At 41.0% G+C, this 26824-nt stretch overlaps 1 protein-coding gene across 1 annotated transcript; it reads right to left on the bottom strand.

Annotated features, from left to right (window-relative positions):
- Positions 1–1198: 1198 nt before the first annotated feature.
- henmt1 (HEN methyltransferase 1) lies at positions 1199–3688 on the bottom strand (the record flags this gene model as incomplete). The annotated part of the gene is made up of 6 exons (XM_080832093.1): positions 1199–1645; positions 2376–2556; positions 2679–2861; positions 3028–3162; positions 3287–3402; positions 3605–3688. 6 exons carry the CDS (start codon positions 3686–3688, stop codon positions 1199–1201), a joined length of 1146 nt encoding a protein of 381 aa, XP_080688219.1.
- Between the last annotated feature and the right edge of the window lie 23136 nt (positions 3689–26824).

The following is a 26824-nucleotide window of genomic DNA, read 5'->3' as shown; positions in this document are numbered from 1 at the left end:
TGCATTAATTCTTGGAAGTTGAGTTATTTGCCGAGACATTTTTTTTACACCACAAGGTTGTGTGCGCGATGACACTATGCAGACTGCCCAGTGTTTCAGATTGTTGCTGCAGGGATTATTACTGAATTAAAATGTGTTTACTCTTTCAGTTTACATTTTACAATGATACCGTTGATGTAGGCATAATAATGCCTAAATAAATAGCTGAAACAGGAACAAAAAAAACGTATAGGACAGTTCAACATCTCCTCAGTCTAGTGTAATATATATTGATGCCGTTCACAGTTAGACTAACAAAGCATTATTATTTCAAAAAAAGCTACTCGAAGTGAGTGCCCTCTGGTGTTGTCATCTGGACATGCTTGTGGATGGAATCGGGGAGAAAAAAAAACTTTGCAACAGACAGAAAGATTGTGGAGGCATTACTAGCGCACGTTTTCTGTATTACTTCTGTGAAGCGTTGTGCCAATGTCGGTGTGTCGTCCCTCCTGTGGTGTGGCTTCTGACCGCTGAACCCAGCTCTTTTGACTGGACCCCCCCTGCTGCAACCCCTAAATGTATGTCTGAGTGCAGCCACATATTGTTCATTAAAACCTGTACCTCATCAAACTAATGTCCACTGTAATCCTTATGAAGAATTACAGGGGGGATTAAATTGATTATTCTATGACTGTTCTTTGGTCTCCTTGCATTTGCACCTTATTTAGAGATGAATCTGAACAAAAGAGTCTAGAAAGAGGCAAGTCAAAGGAGTGGCATCTGTAGACAGTTGAAGGCCATGTGTCTTAAGTTAAATTAAAACAGTCCTTGGTCAAGCCACACCTCTAGCAGATATCCAGATCTTTCTATGTCCCTGACTATAACGAGGATAGAGACACAAGGAAACAGAACAGTAGGACCCACTTTCCTATTTTAAAAACTGCCCTGCATTATGTTTGGCCTAATATCTTCATATGACATTGGAGCTTTCCTGGACACGATTCTCCAAACCAATCAGAGAAGCTGAAGAAATGACACTTGAATAGTGATTTTTTGATTTTATTTTTTGAAACTGCAAAAAGATTTATACACCCCTTGACAAAAATGTTCCTGCCTATCTACTCCAATGCTAAGGCATTGCCGGAACAAGTTGGAAATGAACACCAAACAGCTAAGTTTGGGATTTGTGAATTTATGAGTGTGTATGTGTTGAACCATGCTATGCACCATGGAAATCTGGCAAATTGGAGTTTGAATTGTTTGGCATCTCCGCATCCCAGTCTTCCGTTGCTGTGGTAGTCGTCCACTTCGTCCCTGCACCCTCTGCATCTTCATCTTCGTCCTCTTCCACCTCTTCCTCCTCATCTGCTGGCATGATGATGGCATGTCGGGCTGGGGTCAGCTCCACACGCAGCTCACCCATAAGGGCCTCTGTGAACCTCCACAGTGTGCCGCACAGAGACTTCACCCTGGGACAAGCCCACACATCCAACAGGGACACACACACGGAGCTCCCCTGCATGAACGGTTCTGGTGCTGTCTTTGCAACCCACTCTCCGCTCAGCCACGACCTCTTGATCAGCTCGGCCCTGCACAGCACCTCATTTACCAGCGTCCTCTGCAGGATGTTGTTATCACTCAGGCTGGGGTAGACCACAGAGTACAGCTGGATCAGAGACATGGAGAAGGAGGGATGGAACGGGAGGTAAACAGAAGCAGAAAATGAATTATAGAATGACCATTGGTTAGGAATACTAAAGGGTGATAAAATGTAAGGGCTAATATAGGTGACTATATCAAAAGGAGGCATTTTGGAGATATCAGTTGGTTAAACAGCTCCAATTACTGCAAGTCATTCTTATAATGAGTGCAATGATATTCATGAGAAGGAAATTGCATTATTACTGACAGCAGGAGACTCTGTGCTGCCACAGGCTCTGAGGCTCCACTTGATTCTATGTGTAATGTTCTTCATTGGAATGTGTTTGTGCTCCCCCGTTATGTTAATGTTAGCATGTCTTTTTTGTAACTGTTACGTGTGTTACATGCCTGTGTAGTGTCCTCTGTAATAGCATCTTTGTCTAAACTGTGTCTGCGTATAAGATCCCCTAAGCCTTTTCTTCATACTGTGTCAGTGGTCCTCCATCTGAATAAATGGTGGGAGTCCCAGAGAGAAGCCATGGCTCTATCCGCCGCTACAGCATCTTTAATAGTCAACCAAAGCTGGTGAAACATATAATAACCACATTGCCATATAAATCATGACAGAAGGTAAGTACAGTTGTCATCATTTGGCTGTATTGGCCAGGCCAAGGAATGTCAGCCTGCTGGGTATAGTTATACTGCTAGTTGGTATCTTCACGCACTAAATCAGTTTGATCTAAGTAAATCCATACCAGTCTGTAGACAGTGGGCTCCTCTCTCGAGCGACATTGCAGAGCTGAATCCTGACGTGAGGGATCTCGGTTGAACACAGCGATCTGAGAGCAGAACCCAACATTTGTGTGGGAGTCAGCTGGTACTCCTACACCTGTAAAGCTCACAATGTAACCAAAGAGATCACACAGCCTTAAAGCCCTGTGGAAGAGAGGGAGGGAGACATTTTGAACAGGTAGAGAGAAAATATTTAAAAGCAGTTTAATGAACAGAAGGGAGAGTAAGCAGAGGAGAGGTTATACAAAAAAGCCAAGTTAACATACCATAGCTGGAACTCCTTTCTGCTCCACTCGAACTTGTGGTCATGGTGTCTGAAGCCCACCAGACCAGGCAGCAGAGGGTTGTAGTCTGCATTAGGAGTGCTGACGATCACATTACTGGGTGCCATGAACCCAAAGAGCACTTCTGTAAACCTCTCCACTTCTTCTATGTGCAGGTGTTCGATGCTAGGAAATGAAGATTAGAAATAGCAAAGGCTGACCCTCCCGAGATGATTCACATATTTTAACAGTGGAAAATAGAACAGTCATTAACTGATGACATTTCTGTCCCTGGGATTCTGACCTCTAGACCTAAATATGAATAATTATTTATCAGAATGGCGAAACTCACAGTTCTATACAGGTGACAAGATCGAAGCCATGGGTGCTGGGGTCTGGCTGGGTCACGGAGCCCTGGTAAAGCTCGATCGTCAGAGGTCCAGATCTTGGCTGCAGGTAGTCACTCGACAAAGGTGCAAAAGAGTGCCTGTTAGTTAACAGCACAGTATGTTATGTTAACAACTTTAAAAAAAAGTGTTGCGAACTACACAGTTGACCAACAAAATGTACTTGCAAGACATCTTACAGCAAAACAAATGAAAGGAACTTGCATTCTTGTTCGCATGACTGAGCTATCCTTGTCGAGTCCGACAAGCAATTCAATTCCATTGCCGTGGAATTTTAACTTCCGCAGAAGACTACACTCCGCACACCCAAGGTCCAGAACCTGAGGTAAAGTTCAAAACAATTATCCTTTCACTGAGCAGCAGATCGTTAGCAGACCTAGATAGCATGCAAACCTCCAAGCTTCTTCAACTCTGTATGACTAAAACCAATCAACGCTGTGGCTAGCAGTAACACGTAGTAGGTAATATTAACTAATAAATCAAAAGAAGAATGCAAAACAGCAATTTCAGAACTAACTTTACCTTTTTGGGTTCGTGCTTTTGCACAAATTCAACAACAAACTGATACCGCTGCATGAATAATGGGGGAGAAAATAATGGACACATAGCCAATTTCGGTTAGCAATACATTGACGAAATGCTGCAGAAAGAACTCTCTATGTGAACTTGTGCAGACTGGTTTATCTTCGTTCAACAACAGGTGCTTGCTTCTTCCCATCGTTGTCGTCACAACCGGTCAGCATCTGGTGCGTCTCTGAATATGCAGCAATGTGATAGCACTACTTGACATTAAATGTATGAAGAGAAGAGCCAATGCTTAGGAGAGCAAAAGGCTAAGGTGGAGTTATTTTAACGGATGAAGAAGAATTGCCAATGTGACCATGAGGCCTGTATTTGGGTCCCAAAACTTAAGATGAAAAACAACATCAGATATCAAAAGGCCACTGGGGGCAGAGCTGGCGGTCCGCTAGCTTTTCGTTCGGTTTTCCGGCGGTCCACTACAGCCCACCGTTTTGTCACTTGCTATTAAACCATTTTTTTCTTTATTCATTTAACAAGCCCTTAACATTTTATAGATGTTACCAGAGCGTAACATAAGTCTTCAATTGATCGGGTCATTTTCACCTATTGCCATGAATCTATTCTGTTTCGCGGCTAATATTTTAAATAGATTATGCTTCCAAGGATATGATGTAGAAATTCGGGGAATTGCTAATGTGCTGTACTGTTGTTATTTGTTAAGAGAAATAGCGCCGTCTATTGGTGTAAAAGGCAAATTATCTCCCTCTGGAACGAAATACTGTTTTCTGATTGGCTAATGGGGTGTACATTAAGTTCGTGGAACCGCACACCTTGGACGTAGTCCCAGTAGAAAAGTTAAATCGCCGTTCCATATCAATGCTCTTGAATGGTTACCATTGACAACCAACGTAACTTTTTTTTTTTTTTGAAAAACAGCCGGTTCCAGGTACTACTTTCTCTAACGGGAGCACTAGGCTTCAAATCAAGAATTCATCAGGTTATTATGCATATTAAATTTCCTAAAGATAAAGGAAATTCTAAATAATAATAATAATAATAATAATAAAAACATTTTTGGATGTTGTAAACGGATAAGATAAGCGGGATAACGGCCTCCGAGCTGTGCAGTTCTCCGCGTCGTGGTGTTCTTTGCCCCGCAGCGTCCATTAACTTCGTAGAACTGCACAGCTCGTCGGCCGTTATCCCTTAAGGGCCTTATATAGTACACAAAACGGTCGTGTCGGATGGTTGGACAGTGGGCGGGCGGCCGGATAGTACGTACTAGTTAGCATTTGTGTCCCTTTATAGTACTCCAACGGCTGTGGGTGCTGAAAACAATTCTCTTCCACAACAGTAGGGGGAGTAACGGTTTAAGTCCCGAAAGACAAGCTACCCCATGACGTCTTTGTGCGATGGAAATCGTTAGTTGGCTTTACCTCTCCTCCACAACAGTCAATTTCTACTCTCCCACCAGCTGCCACTACTCAAATGCAACAGGTGTCAGATACACAATATTGTGACTGTGTCTAATGCTATATAGACACCTGATAGGGCAAACTTATCTTTATCATGGGAGAATGCGGGGGAGTAAAATGCTCCCGAAGTAGATTACATGTTTTTAACTTCGGGGTTAATTCCCTTTCGTCTACTGCTGGCTAGTTAATACATAGCCTACAGACAGCCGGAAAGGTTAATAAACAGAATGAAATAGCTACACATTACACACTATGTTTTAATAAAACCCACGTTACTCACATACTGGTTAACACTGTTTGTTACAGCACATAAACGTTTGTCGCTACATCCAAACTGCGTCACCGTTGTCCCTCCCTGTATCTGCTCCAGCCGCACCATTTTACTTGCAATGTGAATCATTGCCATTTGTTGCACCTTAATCATTTTCTACAAACATGATATGCGGTGTAGTAAACTGAGACTCTATTCACTACTGCACAAAAACTAGACACGTTTGCAACGTTTGAAATGAAGTAGGTAATATTGGAGAGAATTAAACTATTACTTATTGATAAATCTTAGTTCGATAATGAGAAGAGTCGAGAGGCAAGGCTTGAAGACCACTGGAAGCTTGGTTTAATGCCACGCACACGGGACAGCAGACAAAACAGGAGTTTGGAGTCCGGAATCCAAGATCTAACTAGCCACAGATTTCATGCACATTTTATAGTCAACAAGTACCCTGAAATATACGTGACTGTCTCCTCTCAGATGACATTTTAGAAAGTTACTTCCAAATAAGAGAGAGAGTCTGTTTAAAATAGGTGGAGACAGTCCGTCTAAAGGGAAGCGGCAGGTGGCTTCCTGCTGAGTGTCATCTTAAGTAAAACCCTCTTTGTCTAGCAGTTAGGCCTAAAATACAGTGAACTCTGACCTCTGCTTTCCCATTTAAGGTACACTGGAGCACCCAAGAGCCACACTTATTAATAAAGAAGGAGGACATGCTTAGATTAACTTAGAACTGATCATTTCAGGCCTACATCCGCCCCTTTGTGGATTAATCCACACCTTATCCTAGCACATGTTATAACCTAAACATTTATTACTATACTACACAGCACACAAACACAGTTTTACTTATACAGTAAAATCTATAGCTAACCTTATTCTAAAACATCACTTCAATCCAACCACTTAATACAGCTGTATCACCAACTTCCAGTAGTTTACATCACAGAGCAATAATGCCTCCCTAGGGTACGCCTAGGAGAGTTTTACACACACACAGACCATGGAACATTCCCATATGGCCTGTCATATGAAAAATAAAAAATACACAAGTATGGAAATATAGCTTTGTCTATAAAGCTACAAGCACAGTTGTCTATTTTACTAAGGCACTCTCTGTTTATCTACTATTACACACACAACTTTACTATAGACGTTAACTTCACTATGGATACTCAATTTCTTTTTACCCATTACACTTTACCATTACGCTTACATTCATCTCTAGGACGTATAGTTCCTTGAGAGGCCTTTCTGTATATGAGGGAAAATCCTCTAACAAATAATAATACGCCCCTTTGTTCACATCATATATTATTACATTTTCCCTGAGTTATTACATTATACTCATAAGTAAATCAACTACTGCATTATACTTTTAATACATAACACATGACTGCTGGTGTGGTGATTCTTCAACTTCCTTTGAGTCTGCCGTAGAATCAGAGGTTGCGATAGTGGTAAACCACTTATCGCTCTGCCTGGCGAGGGCAGACTAGCACTTGATTTTGGCCTGCTACTTTGTTTGTTTCTTTTTTTCCAGGGCTAATATGGTCTAGTCACCTAGTTCCCATATGCCACCGTTGGAGTCAGGACTGCCTCCCTGACCCATAATGTCTTAGTTGCTCATAACCTGTAACATTTCAAGCGCTTCATCGTTACCATAAGACATTGTTAACCCCACTCGGCTTTCACTTTTATCAACCAACACTGTCATCTGGGTAAATTGAGAAGCTATTGCTCTGACTGCAAGTGACCTGCAACAAGGAATAACACAACATACAATTAGACTGAACACCAATACGATTAGTGCAATGATACCAAGTACTGAAGCAAACCAGGTCCCCCATCCCCCGAAGATGCTCTTGAACCAGTCTGCTAATACAGAACCCATCTCAGGGGGGCCTGCATTCTGCTTCAGCTCCGTCCGTAAATTAAACAGTTTGTTCATTGCTATTGTGAAATTCCCACCAGGTGCTGTGTTGTTGGGGATAAAAGTACAACAGTAACTTCCTATTTTAGCACACACTCCACCTTCTTTTGCTAGCATCCAATCCAAAACCATGCGATTCTGCATAGCCATTCTAGAGGTAGCATCAAGCTGCTGACCCAATGCACCTAGTGCATCTGAGGTGTAGTTGATAAATCTTTGCTGATTGTAATAGATGTAATTAATCCATTCTGTGTTTTTGTTAATACTTATCCACGGGAGAATTGACTCAAAGCCAGCACCAACTTCATCCCTAGCTTTAAACTCAGGTGGGATACCCCTGGGTTGCCCAATAGCATTTAAGTATCCCCCGTATGCGAATGGTCTGGTGGCCCCTTCCTCATCCCCAACATCACTCTCCTCTACTTCCCTTTTGTTTCTAAGATGATTCTCCTCAAATCTGCCCCCGTCTATGCTACTGTCCACATCGATAACTTTTGTGCGTTGCATTATGGCTACTCTAGCACATTTCCCTGTCCAATCATGAGGTAGAGTGTTTCTTAATCCATATTCTTTTCCACAAGCCCACCATATATCAGCTAATGGAGCATCCTGCGGAGAATGGGGGAAATGATATGCATACATAAATGTTCTTCGACCGTCTAGGAATCTATCCATTTTAGTACAGTTAGTCATGCCTGGTTTACATCTGATAGGAACAAGTCCTCGCAATTCCCATGCTTGCCTGTATAACTTGGATTTCTTATTTGAAGTGTTAAAAGGACCACTGGTAACCAGTGTCCAAGTTCTATTACAATTTCCTTCAAAAATACCCACATCTTCCCCACCATGCACTTTATCAGTCATGTCAAAACATTCGTAATTGAAATAATCTTCTACAGTGTACTCACGGATTTCTGCTAGATCAGTTTCTGGCCAATTGTGTACATCTAATTTACAATGGTCTCGTAATGTGTATGCAACACCCTTTTCAACATGAAATGTCCTATTCCTATGTGAATGACTTCCCATGTATATCAGGCACTCAAACGAGCTATATGGTTTAAGAGTAAGATCCTCATTGTGGAGCCAGTCGTGGTATGGAGCATCCTCCGATCTCCACGGCACTGGAATTACTATCTTTTCATCCTGCGCCATGGAGCACACATAACAGTTCTTTCCTGGTTTTACTGTAGTAGCCGTGTATTTTGCCCAGTTATACCAAAGGTTATTTCCTCTAGCAACGATTTTCTCAGCTTCATTATTTTTCCCTTTCTTAGAAGATCCCCTCATACTCACGAGTCCACCTCCATCTGCTGCTCTCCGTTTCCTGGAGATATTACCCTCGTTTAGTTCTACATCTTTGACCTTCCCCTTTTCCGGGGTAGTTGGAGGGGCATCCTGCTGCACACCAGCAAGTGTAGGTGTCTGACTCTTTACCGGGGCAGTTGTCGGCACGCTACTCCTGGTCATCAGGATGGTGAATGGGACTGTGAAAAAAGGGTAAGGGGTCGCTTGGATAACGGACTGCTCGTTCCGGGCGGTCGTAGAGAGCTGTTGGATCGAGTGGTCTGAGTGATTGCCATGGGTGCTGGGGACCTGGAGCACCCTGTTGCTCAGTCCGCTCTTCCTGATGTATGTCCTGGGTCGGGGGAATGACGCACACACTATCATTAAACATATTAGGATCCCTATCATTGATCCTACCAGGCACCCGTTCTTCCACCACCTCATCCCGTAGTCCTTGTCCAGCAGGACTCGGACCCTCACTTTCTCCTGTTCGACCGGCACAAGGCTGTCCTGTAGCAACAGCCTCGTCCTCCCCTCGTTCGGTTCGGGCCACATCTCCTGAATCTCCTGTCTGATGTTCCTGTCCATTATGCTGGACTTCCCCTGTCTGGGTCTCCTCTGGTGCTACTGCTCTGCAACAGAAGTTAAGGTGATACCACACACTTGAACCTTCCACTCTCACCGCTGTTGGAGTAACCTGCGTCACCCTGTAAGGCCCCTCTCGTCGTGGCTGAAGACTTTTCCTCCTGAATTTTCTCACATAGACCCAGTCTCCAAGTTTAACTGGTCCAACTGCATCTGCTGGTGTTTGGTCCACCGGTTCCTGCTTTTTTGCCTGTGTATAGATAATCTTATGGATTAGTGACAATTGCTGTACATAACTTCTAATTTCTCTTTGAAGTTGTTCCAGAGAAGGACCCTGGTTGTCTCCTCTTGTCCTGGGTACTGGCATGGCCCGCCCTGTAAGCATTTCATGCGGCGTAAGATGTGTCACTCGATTTTTCTGTGATCTCATGTGCATCAATGCTATGGGTAAAGCATCTAGCCAGTTGAGATTTGAAGACGCACATATTTTTGCTATTTTAGCCTTCAAAATCCCATTAGCACGTTCAACCATTCCCTGGCTCTGAGGATGGTAAACACAACCCAACCTTCTTTTAATCCCCAGAGCCTGCATTATTCTGTTCCATGTTTTCTCCACAAATGCCTTACCATTATCACTTGACACCATTTCTGGAATTCCAAACCTAGGTAAGATTTCACGTGTAAAAAAGTTAATTACAGTTTCAGAGTCCGGTCCTGGACTAGGGCATGCTTCAACCCACCTGGAAAAGCGATCAACAACCACTAACACATATCTGTGCTTCCTAATTGTTTTACCCATGTCAATATAATCCATAACCAAATGCTTAAATGGACCCTCAGGCACTGGGATGTGCCCTAAAGGTTTAGTTGATATACCTTGTTTCACATTATAGGTATTACAGACATAACATTGTGCCAATTTATGATCTATGGTCTCTTGTAAGTAGGGTGACCAAAATCCATCACTCAAAATTTTATTCCTTACTACGCCCCTTGCACTATGATCTAGATCATGTGCATCAGTAATCAAAATGGACAATAACTTCGTTGGAGCAACCATGCGGATTATTATCAAGCACATTAAACACTGTATACAAATTGTGGTTTAACGTTACCTGAACTGCCACTCCTTCATCTCCCACAATTATAAAAACAGTTCCAAGACGAATCTGCTTTTCGCGACTCTCCTTCCACCAATTTTGTTGATCGCATTCGCCTAAGCAAGAAACGTCACACACATTTATAGTACAATGCAACGGACAACGAGGCTCTCTTAAAGTCGGGTGTTTATCATGTATCAGAGATCCCCATAATTTAACAATATCTTCAACCCACCCTGTTTCAAGTAACTTTATCCAATAAATGTGTCTAGTTTGGGGTAATGGAATCGATTGCATACTCATTGAGAGGTGTGGCTCCTGGTCAGCCAGTGACAGACCATCAGGACTGCACTGGATTGTAACTCCTAGGCGACAAAGTGCATCTCGCCCTAACAAATTAATGGGAGTTTTGTCTGATATTAAAATTGGCATTCTTATTGTTTTGCCATATAACTCAATTGTAACTGGGGCTGTGAAGGGAATTATCTGTACTTGTCCTGAGAATCCGATAGTTTTCGCTACCCTACCTGTGCTAGACTGGGGAAGGTGACTTGCATCTGCAGAGTTTATGCATGTATGAGTAGCTCCAGTATCTAGCATGACATTAACTGGTCTACCTTCAATTTGAATTTTTAAAACTGGTTCTTTCTCTGCCCTATTTGATAAAATTGTAAACTGACCCTCCCCTTTTGAATCCTCAAGGCAACTTCAATAATGCATACCCCCATATGGTGATACTGGCCCATAAGGAGCACTCATCTGTGTCTGGTATGGTTCCCCTCGTGCCATGTGCTGCTGCTGTTTACAGGCTCTGGCAATGTGTCCGACTTGGTTACAGTTCCAACATATAGGGGCTTGTGGTATTGGGATCTGCCTCCCTTCTGTTGGCCTTCCTCTCCAACTCCCTCTTCCAGAACCCCTCTGCTGATACGGGGACGGTGTCCATTGGGGATAGACATTGGCCGGGGGCGGGCCTCCTACTCCTCTGCTCGGTGGTGTAGGCTGTGGGGGAAGCTGCGGTGCACACTGTGGAACATTTTGTGGCGCTTGAACACTCATCTGACTGTCTTTGTCTTTTCCAGTCGTTTCCATCTGTAACTGGATTAGTTTTCGCCGCCTGTCAGCATCCTGTTTCTCCAGAATAGCCTCAGTTTTCCTGTGAACACTCACAAAATGGGTTACTGCATCCCTGAACTCACTTCGTGGCATAGATCCAACTCTGTGATTGTTTTCAAGTTCTTTTTTCGCCGGTAGAGGGAGCGCCTCAATGATAGCTCTCCTCATCACATTGCGAAGCATAAGATTCTGTTCTGGATCAGTCTCAAGTTTCAAACGCCATTCATTCTCTGCGCGTTCAACGAACACTGACACGTTCTCTGTCGGTTTGAGCTTGTCAATAACCATAGAAGACAGAGAAAATGTGTTGGGATAAGCTTCCCTCAAAGCTCTCCAGATAGCCGGGCGATGATTGTTGAATGACACCCCATCGACATCCGTGTTTCCTATCAAATGTCCAAGAGCCGCTCTGTTGAATATGGACATGGTAGTGTCTTTAGTGAGAATGTGACTTAACAGAGACTTGATATCACCAAGTGCCAACGTTTTGCCCTCCATTTCGCTTTCAAGGCGAGCTATAAATGCGCTGGCCCCCTCTTGTAGCACAGGCAATCGGTTCACCAATCCAGACATGTCAGAATGCCCCCAGGGTACGTAATTAATAGTAGGCTATCACCTTTAGTAATTAAAGGCATAACCACATCAACAGTCTTAACAGATCCCTGCACTTCAGTTCTGTCTAATTCTTCTCTTTCCTGTTTCTCCAAAGTATTTTCAATTTTAGTAACTTTCTTGTACAATTTCTTCCTTTCTTTTCGTTCTTTATCAACTGCATTTAAAACTTCCCTCTTTGTTAACAAAGTAACAGAGCATTGTTCAACTGTATCTGTCTCATCTTCTGTATCTTCTGAATCACTACTATCTTTATTATTAACCATTTTCCTTAAGTCTTCTAACTTTGCTTTCAGCTTTCCTTTGAAGGAATCCTGAGTCCCCAGTTCACGGTATGGTAATTGAGGGGCATATATGTGTTTTGAACGTGCACCTCCTTTTCCTTCATCAGCGGATTCCTGGCTTCTTGTCAGCAGCTGTCCCTTGAGCACACCCTCACTTATATGCAATCGTACTAATTGTGCCCCTTCTATTCTTTCTCTGTGTGCAGATTTAGCTACTTCTTCAATCTCATCAATGGCTTTTATCACGTCGTCTTTTAGGTGTTTCAAACCCCGTAGCTGCCTTGTCACTTTGTCATATTTTTTATGTCCTGACACTATGTTCCCTGATGACATAACATCATTAATAAAAGATTCTTCCTTCTCAATTTCTTTCTTAGTATGAATCAGTCCATCTCTTGTAACATCCTTGGACGTTGATTCCATTACATATTCTGTAAGAAAGCCAATTCTTTCATCCCAGTTTACCCAGAACGACTCATACTCGGTATTTACACGATTTTCTTTTACTGATGTCGGAATATCCCGACCCTTTTTCGTAACGTTTTCGTCAAACGCCTTCCACTTAGAGTCTTTTTCTCCCCCCTCTTTTGTATCCTTTTTAATTCGCGCATTGTGTGCTTGCCTCACTGTACTCCGTTCCTGAGGGTTCATGTGGCTATAATCTATTCCCCCTATCATCACATTATCCTCCTCACCAGAATCTTGAGTCACCGCCAGCGAAAATGCCTTATCGTTTTTTATATCCTGCTCTACACTTCCCTTGGATAGAGCACTAGCTCCATCTCCTGGTGATGAAGTTGATTGCGGGGAACTACCTGCCTGTCCCTTGGCCACTGTACCTTCAACACACTGTAGTTTTCGTGCTATTCCTGTTATTTCATCCATCATCTGATCAAATTTTCTATCCAGGAGGTCATTCTTAATGTCTAAATCTCCCTGAACATTTCCTTTAAATTCCACTACAGCCGCCTGAGCTACTGGTAATTGCGGATAGAGGCGATTCACTGTTGGTTCAGGAATATTTGAAAAACTATAAGGAGGAGGTGTGAACGGGTTTCTCCCCACATACCAATTTTCCTCACACTCCTTTGGTTTAAGATCTTCTTTGCCCTGTTCTGACAACTGTTCCTTAACAGGACTTCTTTCTTTTAAGATCCTCATGAAAGCCCTTAGCGTGTGTAGCTCGATCTTACGTTTCTCTTTTCTCACTGGTGTCCTTATTTTTATAATCATATATCTTTCCTTCCATCTGTAAAATTAATTTAGCATCAAAACTACCATTCTTCGGCCATGGCGTTGAATCGGTCTTAGTACGCTCATTCCATTTTATACATATTTTCTCAATTATACTTGCCTCTGTTGCATACAATTTACTAACCTCCTCCAGAGGGGTAACTTGCTCCGTATCTACCAAAGCCATTCTCTGAGTTCAAATTTTACAACAGACCTATGTGTTATATTCCTCTTAATCTCTGACTTGAGTAATATTAATTACAATGTTTTCTTTAACATAGAATCCTCCCAGGACACAATTTAGTAATCCAACTCCCTGACTTCAAATTCTTATAATCACCTAATCTTTTTGTCAACTAAGAATAATCACAATGACCTACAACGTACTACGTATTATCCTACAGATCTTCCAAATTAAGCCCTCAATTTAATTGCCTAATGTATTCTTTTATCTTTATGTTTTATTCCCAAAAACTTAAAAACACCTCTATCACTTATATTTTAAACTTTATAGCAACAACAATCTCAAATTCTCTAGAATTCACTATACTCACAATGCAGTCTCTTATCTGCTTTCTCCACTAGTCACGAAATTACCTTTAAAGGAATATTCAATGACAATCTCATTTCAATGACAATTTCTCATTTATGATTCATTGACAATTCATAACTGAACAACTGCGTGTGGTGTTTATACCGGTATGTCTGTTGCTTAAGGAAATGTGTCAATCTTGTTCTCCCAGCACCCTTGTGTGTTGTACCTTATGTGTTGGATGTATTTAACTTATTTTCAGTTTAAATGCTTAATACTTCAACTTACAATATTTCACAGAATCGTCATTCTTTGAAACTACACATAACATAAATACCACACTCTTTACCGAAGAGAGCATTACTCATAGCGCTACACTTTATATAATCTGCATATATTTCCACTGGCTGTACATTCACTTTCCCAGGCCCACACACAGTCATACGTTTGCAAGGAGTTCCTCTCCTAATTTGCACACTTTCTCACTCGCAGAGAAGTCCTGTTACCTTCACTCTGCACACCCAAGCCTTATCAATGTTGAGATCCTCTCAATAATCGCACGGCCTGAAATCATTTCATCCGTAATTAAAAAATGCAAGATCCTCTTGTAGTCACACGGCATGAAATCATCTCATCCGTAATTAATAAATGCAAGATCCTCTTGCGGTGACACGGCATGAAATCGTCTCATCCGTAATTAAAACAAATGCAAGATCCTCTTGTCTCCACCCGGAATGAAATCTTTCATCCGTAACCTTTACAAAAAATGTGATGGCCGCTCTCCGCAATTTTCTCATCCGTAACCTTCACTAGACGCGATACATTCCTCCAAATCCGTACATATCTTAATATACGGAGAGTTCCATATATCTATACATTACACACGGTTAGTCCTCTAAATCTATTCATTAGGCTATACCTAAAAACAGAGAGTTCCATTCATTCCGTAAACACCGAAAACATAGACGCTAAACAAAAAACATATATTCCCAAGCTTTCCAATGCTCTTCAACCTTAAGTCTCTTAAATTTAGAATTCTTGACTGAGGACTTTAACCTCAGAAAGACATGTCCTTCAACCTGGCTCTCGTTTTCCGCAATAATTTTAGCAAAAGAAATGCATCCTTACCCAATTTTAAAGCGCTTTTAGCGGCTTAACCGAGAGCCAGGCGATGACAGCCCTCCTGAGGCTTTCTCAAAGTCCTTTCAGTCCCTTCGTGGTCGCCAAATATATTGGAGAGAATTAAACTATTACTTATTGATAAATCTTAGTTCGATAATGAGAAGAGTCGAGAGGCAAGGCTTGAAGACCACTGGAAGCTTGGTTTAATGCCACGCACACGGGACAGCAGACAAAACAGGAGTTTGGAGTCCGGAATCCAAGATCTAACTAGCCACAGATTTCATGCACATTTTATAGTCAACAAGTACCCTGAAATATACGTGACTGTCTCCTCTCAGATGACATTTTAGAAAGTTACTTCCAAATAAGAGAGAGAGTCTGTTTAAAATAGGTGGAGACAGTCCGTCTAAAGGGAAGCGGCAGGTGGCTTCCTGCTGAGTGTCATCTTAAGTAAAACCCTCTTTGTCTAGCAGTTAGGCCTAAAATACAGTGAACTCTGACCTCTGCTTTCCCATTTAAGGTACACTGGATCACCCAAGAGCCACACTTATTAATAAAGAAGGAGGACATGCTTAGATTAACTTAGAACTGATCATTTCAGGCCTACAGTAAAACAACGTTCGCCAATATCTCCGTAAGGGAGATGGGTTGTGTGCTCAAATTTCCTGGGATCAAAGAAATTCATGTATTCATGTGCAGACTAAAAATCACGTCTCAGGATTTCTGCGCAAGCACGTTATTTCGGGTGTGTCAACTGTAACTAATACCACTGTCATATAATTATGAGTTCAGTAAAATACGGAGCAAACACAGTTTTCTACCGTTGTTGAAACACATCTTTAATTGCCGTCGCTCATGCTGGTTCTCTGGCAGTAGGCTACTTGGGCCGGCTCATGTATTGTGATATACAGGGAATAGTTTTCAAGGAAAGGATCTGCGCCTTTGACAGTGGCTGTTATGCATATATGGATATAAAGGTAATGAAACAGGAAACGCTAGGTCCAGAAATGTTAGTTTCCGGAGTTGATGTCGTATGGAAATGAGGTTGTAGTGTGCCAATCACGGCCAAGGAGTATCCGTCGCCATGAGCGGACCGACAGAAATTTTTGCGGGGACACGGAGAGCTGTCCGACGTCTCTGGAGAGCACGGAGAGGGCGTTTCAGCTACCGGAGAAGGCGTTTCACTTACCTGAAGGCGTTCCTATGTGCCCAAAAACGTGTCGTACGGAGTAGCATAAAAATGCCTTTACGTAATGTCGTTCCTACGGAGTTTCCGTAGTCAGAACATTGTATGCTGAAGTTAAGCAGACACGTTTTTTCCTAGTCTGATACATATACAGAAAACGATTGCTTGTAAGTATTTTCTTAAACAGTTGTTCAGTTATTACTTATAAACATTAATTTATTGTGGAAACCATTTGTAATGAAGCGAAGTTTGGTCGAACTGTTTACTTTGATTAATATGCTAATTGCTAGCGCGGTCTTTCCCCTATAAGTTAGCATTGAGTTAACGTAGTTTCTATCACAGTTAAACATGCAAGGCTAAGTGATTGTTTTTAGAAACGAATGTTACGATATAAGATTAATACGATGTATTCTGTATGTCTGCTCAGTTTTACAGTGCTTCTTTAGTAAAGGTTTGGAAAGAACTTCAAGCTTCAGACTTTCTCTTGGGGAAACTGTTAGATATGTCGAGCCAATGTAGCAGGCTAGATTGACCACGCCACACACACCTAAGCGGGTGCAGAACAGCTAACATTTCATCAACTTCCACTGAAGTCTTCCAGGCATTGCTAATGTGGCGATCGGGAGAATTGCCAACCTCGTAGGGTTAACACTTTACTTAGCTGAGGGGAACTGAGCGGGACAGGATCTAGGTCCTCCACACCCAAAGCCTATGGCTTCAATGTCCGTGTGTACGAGCAGGTTGTCCCCTGTTTAGCAGCCTAGACTAGGCACCGGCCCTTGAGATTGGGTTGAGATGGCTGGATGAAGGAAAATGTCTGGTGCCCCCCCAAGTGCATAGTGTGTATGCGGTAAGCACTAAACTGACCTGACACTAAGTCCAGCTAACAAGGTGAGGCGCCCCTACCCCCAGGTAATTAACCCAAAACACAGAATAGATGGAATTTGAACAGTCACTGTTTTAGTGAACTGACAATACTAACTAGAAAATGCATTTCCTGAAGGAAATACCAGTGCATGAAATGCAAAAGTTAGGAAAGGAAGAAGAAAAGAAAGAAGAGTGAAAGAAGGAAAGAAGAAAGGAAAGAAGAGTGGAAGAAGGAAAGAAGAGTGAAGAAAGGATTGAAGAGAGGATGAGGGAAAGAAGAGTGAAAGAAGGAAAGAAGAAAAGAAAGAAGAGTGGAAGAAGAAAAGAAAGAAGAGTGAAGAAAGGAAAGAAGAGTGAAAGAAGGAAATAATAGTTGAAGAAGGAAAGAAGAAAGGAAAGAGTGAAAGAAGGAAATAAGAAAGGAGAGTGAAGAAAGGAAAGAAAAGTGAAAGAAGGAAAGAAGAGTGGAAGAAGGAAAGAAGAGTGAACAAGAGTGAAAGAGAAAAAGAGAGTGAAAATATTGAAAAAAGGAGATAAAAATGGAGTGAAGAAGAGAGATTGAGTGTGAGAGAAAGTAGACTGAGAGGGATAGAGAGAAAGATGGAGAGATGGAGAGAAAAAAAAAGTAGAGAATGGAAGGTGTCTTAATGTTCCTAGTTACAGTTAAATTGAGAGGGACAGAGAAGAGGTTCCTTTGATTTGGCGCAGGTGTCAGTGAAGCACAGGTGCAAGCCAGTTTAAAGACCCTATTATGATGTCATAATGGCCCAATGTAAGTCAATGGGAAAACTTAGATTCGTTTTTATTTAATATCTTAAAAAGTATAAAGTTGAGAAAAGTGAAAAATACATAGCATAAGTGCCCTTTACAAGACCTACGCAACAAAGTTTTAATGAAGTTCCTATGTTAAGCGGTTTGGGCTGAATTAATCGCAGAAAAAGGTGAGAAGAAGAAGAAGAAGAAGAAGAAGCCTAGGAATAACAATACAGGGCATTTCATGCACTGTAATTACTTCAAGACAGGCATACAACATATACAACTTACAAGGCACTCAACAGTATGTTAAACACTTTGACTTTATGTTATCAAAATGGAGGAGCTGACCGTTCCGCACCTTCAGCCGTCTGTGTGTGGGTGAGTGAGTGAGTGTGTGTGACGCGGAATGCACGCAAAGTCTGATGTCCCTTCCAGTGAGATGAGCAAGAGCGCGTTTGTTTGTGTGTGTGTGTGGGTATGAGAGCACAAGCGCAGCGTTAGTTTGTTGAGTTCAGTTCAGACTGCACAACTTGTGCTTGATTAGTCAGTGTATATTGTAGTGTGATATAGAGATACCCGTGAGCAGCAGAGATCAAGCTGAGGATGCTGATGGATGTCAGGCTAAACTTCAGTATGGCAGCGAACTTCCCATCCGAACCTCGTGGTGAGTAACCAGAGGGCAATGTGCAGAGTGGTGATGGCTAACCGTTTTGAACAGCAACTTTCTGTTCAGTATGTAACAATATGAACTGGGTCTTACTTTCAAAGAAAACTTCTTATAGTTAAAAAGTTAGCTCATGCGACCTTCACGACATAACTGGCACTAGACTTACAAGTCCTACATCCGTCTTCATCAGTGTCGTAGCATATCTGTGCCGGTCATCCACAGGGCTAATGTAACCTGCGTTGTGTTTTTCTGCTCTTTAAGAACTTGGACACTCCAGATGGATGAAGCTGTTTTTTATTTTTGGACACTGGATCTGGACAATGGGTCATCAAATATATATAATGAATTCCTATAGGCATTGCTTTGGTCCGCCTGCAGCAGGTAGCTTTTCTCCTGCTCTGGCTTATTATATTTATAACATTCATTATTATATTATATTTTAATTCATATCTAATCTAATAAACATATCTTTGAGATAATATAGTATAGAAATGTATCCAGTTAATGTCATATCAAAATCACTAATATATTGCAGTATGTAAATCAATAAACTCAATGTCATATTACACAATGACACACAGCATACAGTTTCGAACAATACTCCATCCAGAATTGTATTGCGCAGAACAGCACTTATCATAAAGTAGACATTACACTCTTTTTTTTAACATTGTATTTATTGATTTTTGGTTTACAACATGCAAGTAGTAAATACAGCGCAAATGAAAATACATGGTTGTAAACTTTTCACCCCACTGCCCCACCCTATTTCGTTGAGGAGATCATAGGTTTGCAGGGATACAGAAAGAAAATAAAAAAAATATAAAATAAGAAGGGTGACCTCACTCACCCCCAATCCCTAGACAGGCAGGCATCCAACACAATAAAGGCAACAGTTTCATTCAGGAAAAAAACAAACAGACAATGTAAATTCACATATAAGCAGTAAAGATGCATATATGGCAAGACAACCAATTACATATCAGTAAATCTGCCTAAAATGGTCAACTTACATCCGGACATTACACTCTTGTGGTGGAAAATGGGTACTGCAGGTAGTATGCAACGCTGTCGATGCCGGATGGTAGTCGTTACCGGATCGTAGTCCCACACATCGCGAATGCTCATACACAAACGGTTTACGCAGAAGGCTCAAAAGCAAACTATCCAAGACGTGCATGCTCATACACGGTTTACAGCATAACGCTCAATATCAACATATCTGGCTTGTCTTAACGTATAATGTAGGTTTATTTAACGTAATGTTTTATAATGTTGTAAACGGTATACAGCATAAGGCTAAGCGTCGACATATGGGGCTATTCTTCACGCATAATGTGGGTATATTAATTACGTTGTAAACGGTGAACAGCATAAGGCTCAACGTCAACATGTGGGGCTGGTCTTAACGCATAATACGGGTACATTTAATGTTATATTTAAATGTGTTGTAAACGGTTAACAGCATAAGGCTCAACGTCAACATATAAGGGCTATTTTGTATTACTGGTAGTAATGAATGCACTGTTTAACCAATAATTCAATAAACATGAAGCTTAACATCATAAAGGTTGGTGGATTTCAAACGTAAACCAATGCACATTTTAGTTGGGCAAATTCATGAACTGTTCTCTGTCAGGGAGCCTTATTATCAAAGAACACATACTGCTGCAGACTAGGGTAAGTGCCACACACTACTCTGTGGCACTTTACACTACATAATACATGTCTAAAATACATTCATATATATGCCTCTGAATGGGCTCGGAATTAATTGGATTGTTTTGAATGAAAGAAAATGCATACATAACGTTTAAATAATAATTAGTTTATTTACAAAAGTCAGTACGTAAAAGAATGGTAAAATAAAGTGTCATGTGCGTCAGTAATTTAGACTATGTGTAGTGCATAACGTAAATTCAGGAACAGGCAACTCATTGCAACTTCTTTTCTGTCTGTAATCGAGACATTCCTGCGCTCTCCAGGATTTTAATGGTTGCCTGAAAAAAAAGTTAATGATTACATCAATGGTTGTCCAAATAGGGCTACAGACCAAATATAAATGTTTTATGGATTGTTTTACTATTGAATAAATATGAAATAGACTATGAAATGGAAATATTGTTATATAAACTATGTTTGTTTGTCACAATCAAGGTTATCTAAGGTTATGTGCAACTGTGGCATTTCAGCATACATTGACCATACCTCTGGGAGCATGATGCCAAACAGAAAATCGATGAGGTCTATGCTGCCTGCCTTGATTTGGGCTCCGATGCCTGTAACCTCTTCGATTACTCTTAGGAGCTCATAGGTATATTCAAGTAAGTAAGTTTCACGTTCCAAAGGGTGAATAACTCATCTTTGACCTTAGTTGACACAAATGTCAGGTTAAGGCAAAATCCATCAAGAATCTGTACACTGTCAATGTGTACAAGTCTATAATTATATTAAAAACATACCACTTACCTCATTTGAAAACTCCCTACCCCTGATCCCGCTGTGGTTGCTTCGGTCGTGGCACTCGGTGAGCGCAGCTGTCCTCTCCTGCTCCGTCATCACCACCATTCGCATGTATTGCTGTGATGGGCTTGTCTGGGAAGTCCCGCCCCTCTTCTTCCGGCCAATTTGATTTTGCCTCAGAAGTGGGTCTGGCAAACTTTCTATAGAAGTTCATTTCAGCATTCTCAGGATCCTTGGGGCCAATCACAAACTGGCTTTTGGCTACCTGGCGCGCCATTGGCGGATTTAAAATAACCACGGCTACGTAACAAAAGCTACTGCAAAGAGAGTTTTTAGACATTGGACATGGTGGCCGCCGAAGCACCACAAAACTTCGATAAGGCAAGTTTTCTTTGAAAACAGAACAGAAACTTGCCCTGGAACAATTCATACAGAAAAAAATATGTGTTTGCTTTATTAGCGATCGTTGTATCGTTGTTGCGGCGATCTGCCTGCATGTGTATGTGCGTGTGCACGTGACGTGGTCGCGCTGCTGAATGTACGTGCACGCTGCTCTAAGGTGCGCTGCAGCAGGTGAGCGCAATTTGAACTAATTGCCAGCGCACGCCTGAATCCTTGAGCAATATAGCAGCACGAGTCAGTTCGCGGTGGAGTTTGGAGAAGCAGCAGCAAATAAGCTCTTCATAGTAAGCAAACGAGACAGCAGAAGCAAACACTGATCATTAAAGACTTGGACTTAACGTGTGGGGAAAAAGGACATTCAAACGGCTACCAGTAAGCCCACGTTAGTTTCAGCGTGATCTGCCCATGTTTGGTTTAACTAAATGTACTGTATTGACTCATGACGAACTATTGCATTGTATGTTTGGTTATTTGTTTGTTGGAAGACAAATTGTGTCTTAATTAATTGGTTAAAACCTTGTTTAGTGATTACATCAATATTGATTGTATTTGTTAAATCATAGCTAATTTTGCTTCATTGAAATGCAAGGTGGAAACATTTAGTTTGTGTATAAAAGTTTCTGTTTGGAAATGGTATAAAAATGAAAGTATTTCTGTTAACAAATGGGTGTTAAAATACACAGTAAAATCGGGTTAAAATGCTTGATTTCATTTAAGTTAAAAAGTGAGAGAAATACATGTTAAACCTTTAACCTAAATTAAGATAAAAACGGGTTCATTTAAAGGTTTATGGTTCTAAAAGCGGAACTTGCTTTCTGTTTATTCAATGCCTAATCTGTATACCTGTGCCCTAAAGTATTTATGTTTAAAAATACCTACTTACCTGCATTTCATAAAAATGTATTAAAGCATGTTTAAATGTACTTTGGTTGATGAATTATGAAGTGTACTGATATTGTTTGTTTCTGTGTCTTTTGAAGGTTTTTCACCTTCTTCTTGTCCTTATCTTGTGGTCAAAATAAATTGAAGACTGAGTGAACTCCTGAGTCAAGTCCTTTCCTTTTCAAGCGTGGGAAGCCACATCGCAAAATACACTTGCCACTAGTATCGTTGGTCTGATTGGTTAAAGGCGTGTCCAATTACGTGACTGTAGTGGACCGCTGTTTAGTAGTTCGCCAGACCAACTGAGCAAATGAAATGCAGTGAAGGGGCTGGGAATTCCCAGACAAGTGATCGGGCGGTGTAAAAGAGTCTCCCTTCTACCAGGATACAGTGGGATATGAACAGGGCCATGTAGGACATTGGTTTAACATGTATGTGCTATAACAGAAGTCTGAAAACGTATTAGGTGTTCTAAACTACTTATTTTCTACAAGCCTCTTGCCCTTTAAATGGGATTTAACATGCATCAGTAACTTGATAAACATTTCCCAGAAAAATGTAGATTCACCGGATTTAGCTAGTGTTACGCTCCCTGGCGGCACGCAAGATAAGGGCAACAGGTTTGGGCAAGTGAGGGTGCAGTCACACAAAAGCCAGGACACAATATGACATAATAGAAAGTATTTATTTACAAAAGGCAACACAGGGATCAACAAGGACTGTCAGTGGCAAACACTCCAATTCTGTCTCCCCCTCCAATTCTGACACACGCCTAGCTGATTTGTTACTGCCTGGTTCGCATTTGCGTACAATTAAAGGATCGGCAAATTTGAAAGTCGGGCGGAGGCGTTTCTTTGCTCAACAGACAGGATTAGACATGAAAAGAAGTTACGGTGTGAGTAGTAAATTGAGTTGTGCCGTACAAAAGTACGTACCCCTCAAAACGAAACTCGGGATATTCTTATTGATCCTCCACCTCATCTGTTTTGTCCACTGTGACAACATCTTCCCCGTTTTTAAATAAATTGTCATGTTTATAAAACTGGCTTTCGTCGTTTTCTCCCATGACTGAGTCGCTTTCTTCCATGATTGAAAGCGTTGTAACGCATACGCGGCTTCGCTGTCGATAGCAGGCGACAGTGTCGCAAAGTGACGCATGCGCGACTACGATCCAGTAACGACTACGATCTGGCATCGACAGACACAATGTTACAGTAAACAGCAAACAGTAGGCTACATCTCTCTCAATGAGGGGGCTGTGCGAGAGCCTGAAACTGGAATTTCAATCGAAACGTAAATGTTAAATAATGGGAGACCAATGCCGGAGCTAAAAGGTACGCTACGGGACATAAAGTAACGCAATCGACACGTCATGTTAAAAGCCAAATTGCTTTTGATAAATGTTGGAACCTCATAGATTTGGCTTTGGACGAAGAGCAGAGACTAAATATTAGCACGAGCAATATTCACTAACATTACACTATATCAGAGTGAGCCCTTGCTCTGTCTATTTCCCATTATTTCTCTTAGGATTCTTTATATCTACTATATATGGCGAAGCCATTTAACATCACACAAGTGGTTGTAATCACTTTGAACCCAAGACCCAAGTGATGGTGAGCTGATTTTGAGAAATTAAACATTGCAGCTAAAGTTCTGTTTCCTGGTTGTTACTGGTTATGGAATTGCTGTGCTAGCCAAGGAAGCCTTTAATAACCTTAGCATAAACGACTTAAATGGAAGAGTTACATTTGCATGAAATGATAGCTAGTTATCTAGCTGATGATATAGTTTGCAATTTTAATGGGAAAAGGTAGAAACCTGCAGGGTGCCTTTGCAACTTCGTATGACAGAGTTCATATTCACACATATTAACAAGCTAGCAGCTGCCAACTGTATGTACCTTACTTATGTGTGTTAAGAATGATGATATGAAATATGATAAACAACCAGTAGACAATTTGCAAGCTGCCAATTGAATGGTGATTTACACCTGCTGGTGCTTACACCTTTGGCTGAAACAACACGGCGACACAACTGTCTATTATTATTTTTTGGTCAGGAGGCAGTGCGGGCACATGATGGCAGCACTCCGATCCTATCCGATTCTCTCCATGGGGGGTTAACTGCTCTATCTCAAAGCACATGGAAGTGACAAAACTAGATCAGTTCAAATCAAATGCGGAATGTTTACATCTGCTACCGTTGATTATACAGTAAATACGTTGTGAAATTAAACAAAACCGTTGATTATACAGTAAATACGTTGTGAAATGAAACAAAAACACACCACAGTTAAAGTTGTATTAGTATTGATTGATTCACATCGATATGAATGGATTACATGACTAACAACGGGTGGAAAAGTAATATGAAAATATTTGTTCACTGAATTAGCGCGTTCTGTCCCAAACAGTTGCGTTCCAGTTTCTAAGTTTCAGTTTCGCTTTCAGTATTTCAACGTGAATGAGAGGGAGCACAAGAACTGAGCGTCTAGCAGCGTTTATCATATCATATACATTATATATGATGCATGTATATGTCTGTGGGCACGATCTCAAGCACGTGCAAAAGTTGTTGTTGTCCAATTTGAATCAGATACGAGAGACACATGCGCGCCCAGTCCAATTACCAGTGGAATCGAATCGTGTGTCCAGGGGTTTACATCGGAGTCCAGTCGGACACAATGAATCTAGTTCTGGGGAGACACATGTGTCCAATATCCAATTTAAATCGGACTGAAATCGGAAATTGGACACATGTGTCCACACTGAGGGATTTTAAAGCAAAACCAGTTCCAAACAACAGAGGTGCCCCCTTTCTTCTTAACCAATTCATCCTCCTGCTCTTGAGCAACATCAATTTTTGGGTTTTTGCTCATCCTGGATTGTTAATGTTTTACTCCTGCAGCTGACTGCACGCTTCCTTGATGCTATCACTACATGCGCGCAACAAGCGCATGCGACTTGCGCTCCAAAAAATAGGTCCACATATTAACATACATTCTTTTATTCGTAAGAACCAAGAAAGGTTAGGATATAAAAAAAGATGTAGCTACTTAATACTATCGCTCAGTTGATATTTGGAATAAAAAAATATTAATGCCAAATTCGAATTTATGAATTATGAATAAATCGCGATATCCACGATATTGCAAAATCCATATCATGGCGTGGCAAAATCGGGGTTATTACTATCAAACCGGTATATCGCCCACTCCTAGCCTAGCAACCATTATAATTTTACAGTAGAATAACAATTTTCACCACGAGATATAAACCTTAAAATCAAAACAACAAATCGAAGTTGTTACCTTGACAATGGGTCATCAAATATATATAATGAATTCCTACGGGCATTGCTTTTGTCCGCCTAGACAAAATAAATTTAAACAATACAAATTCCATTAGCCAACCGCAAACGTGCTTGAAGGTCAAACGAAAATAGAAAATCAAATAAAACTTAAACTACAATTCTAAATATCATAAAAATGTGATTGATATGATTGCTTAAATACAACACTAAAATATACATTGATTTGGCACATGATATACAACTATATAAGGAATTATTCTAATGGTTTTGATGCCCAACCTACCTCCAGCAGTTAGCTTTTCTTCTGCTGCAAGGCAGGATATGCCTCTAACGTGAGAACAATATTTCAAAATAAAAGTCTCGACCCAATGACGCAGGATTTAACAACCGTTATCAAAACTATTATGCAAATTACACTTTGCTCAGATTTTCCTAATTAGTAATGCACAGTCAGTCAGTATAATTTTCAAGTCATCAACTGTTAGAGTATAATTCAAATTGTATTGAACAAACCTCCCAATGAGAACTGTATTTAAAATAAAAAATAAAAATTCAAAATGCAGTGTTCCAAATTATTATGCAGCGTTTCAAAGTCTCAGAGTTTCAAGATATTTTATAGGTTGTAAAGAACTAAAAATTGTCATTTGTTGAATTTGCAGCATTAGGTCATATTTACTGAAATCAAAAACATCTTTAAGCAGCACAACGGAACAATAGCTATTCGCTAAAGGTATGCTAGCAGCTAAAACTAACGAAATCTCTTGAAATGTGCTGACTTTGACATTATAACAAACTAGTTACTCAACGACTGTCCTTACACTGTCAAACATCAAGCAAGTGCAACATAAGACAAAGCAAGACGGAAAAATAAGCTACTTACTAGTAGTAAACAAGTCAGGTCGGTGGGCTGCGGCAGGCAAAACTACAGAACGCAGTTAAATGCTATAGACCCTGCTATCGCAATGGCACGGACGCGATTCTCCATATTAAAAGTCATTGTAGCGCCCCAATTTTTTTAAAGCTGTTATTTTAAGGTTAAACTGCTTATCCTGACCCTAATCCTGAAGTATAATTGTTTCTATATTGGGGCTTTAACAGGTCAAGTTACATGTTAACATAGGACCCCTTCTTTGAT

Source organism: Sprattus sprattus (assembly GCF_963457725.1).
Source record: "Sprattus sprattus genome assembly, chromosome: 2".
NCBI classification, from domain to species: Eukaryota; Metazoa; Chordata; class Actinopteri; order Clupeiformes; family Clupeidae; genus Sprattus; species Sprattus sprattus.
This window is presented reverse-complemented; position numbering and strand designations above follow the sequence as displayed.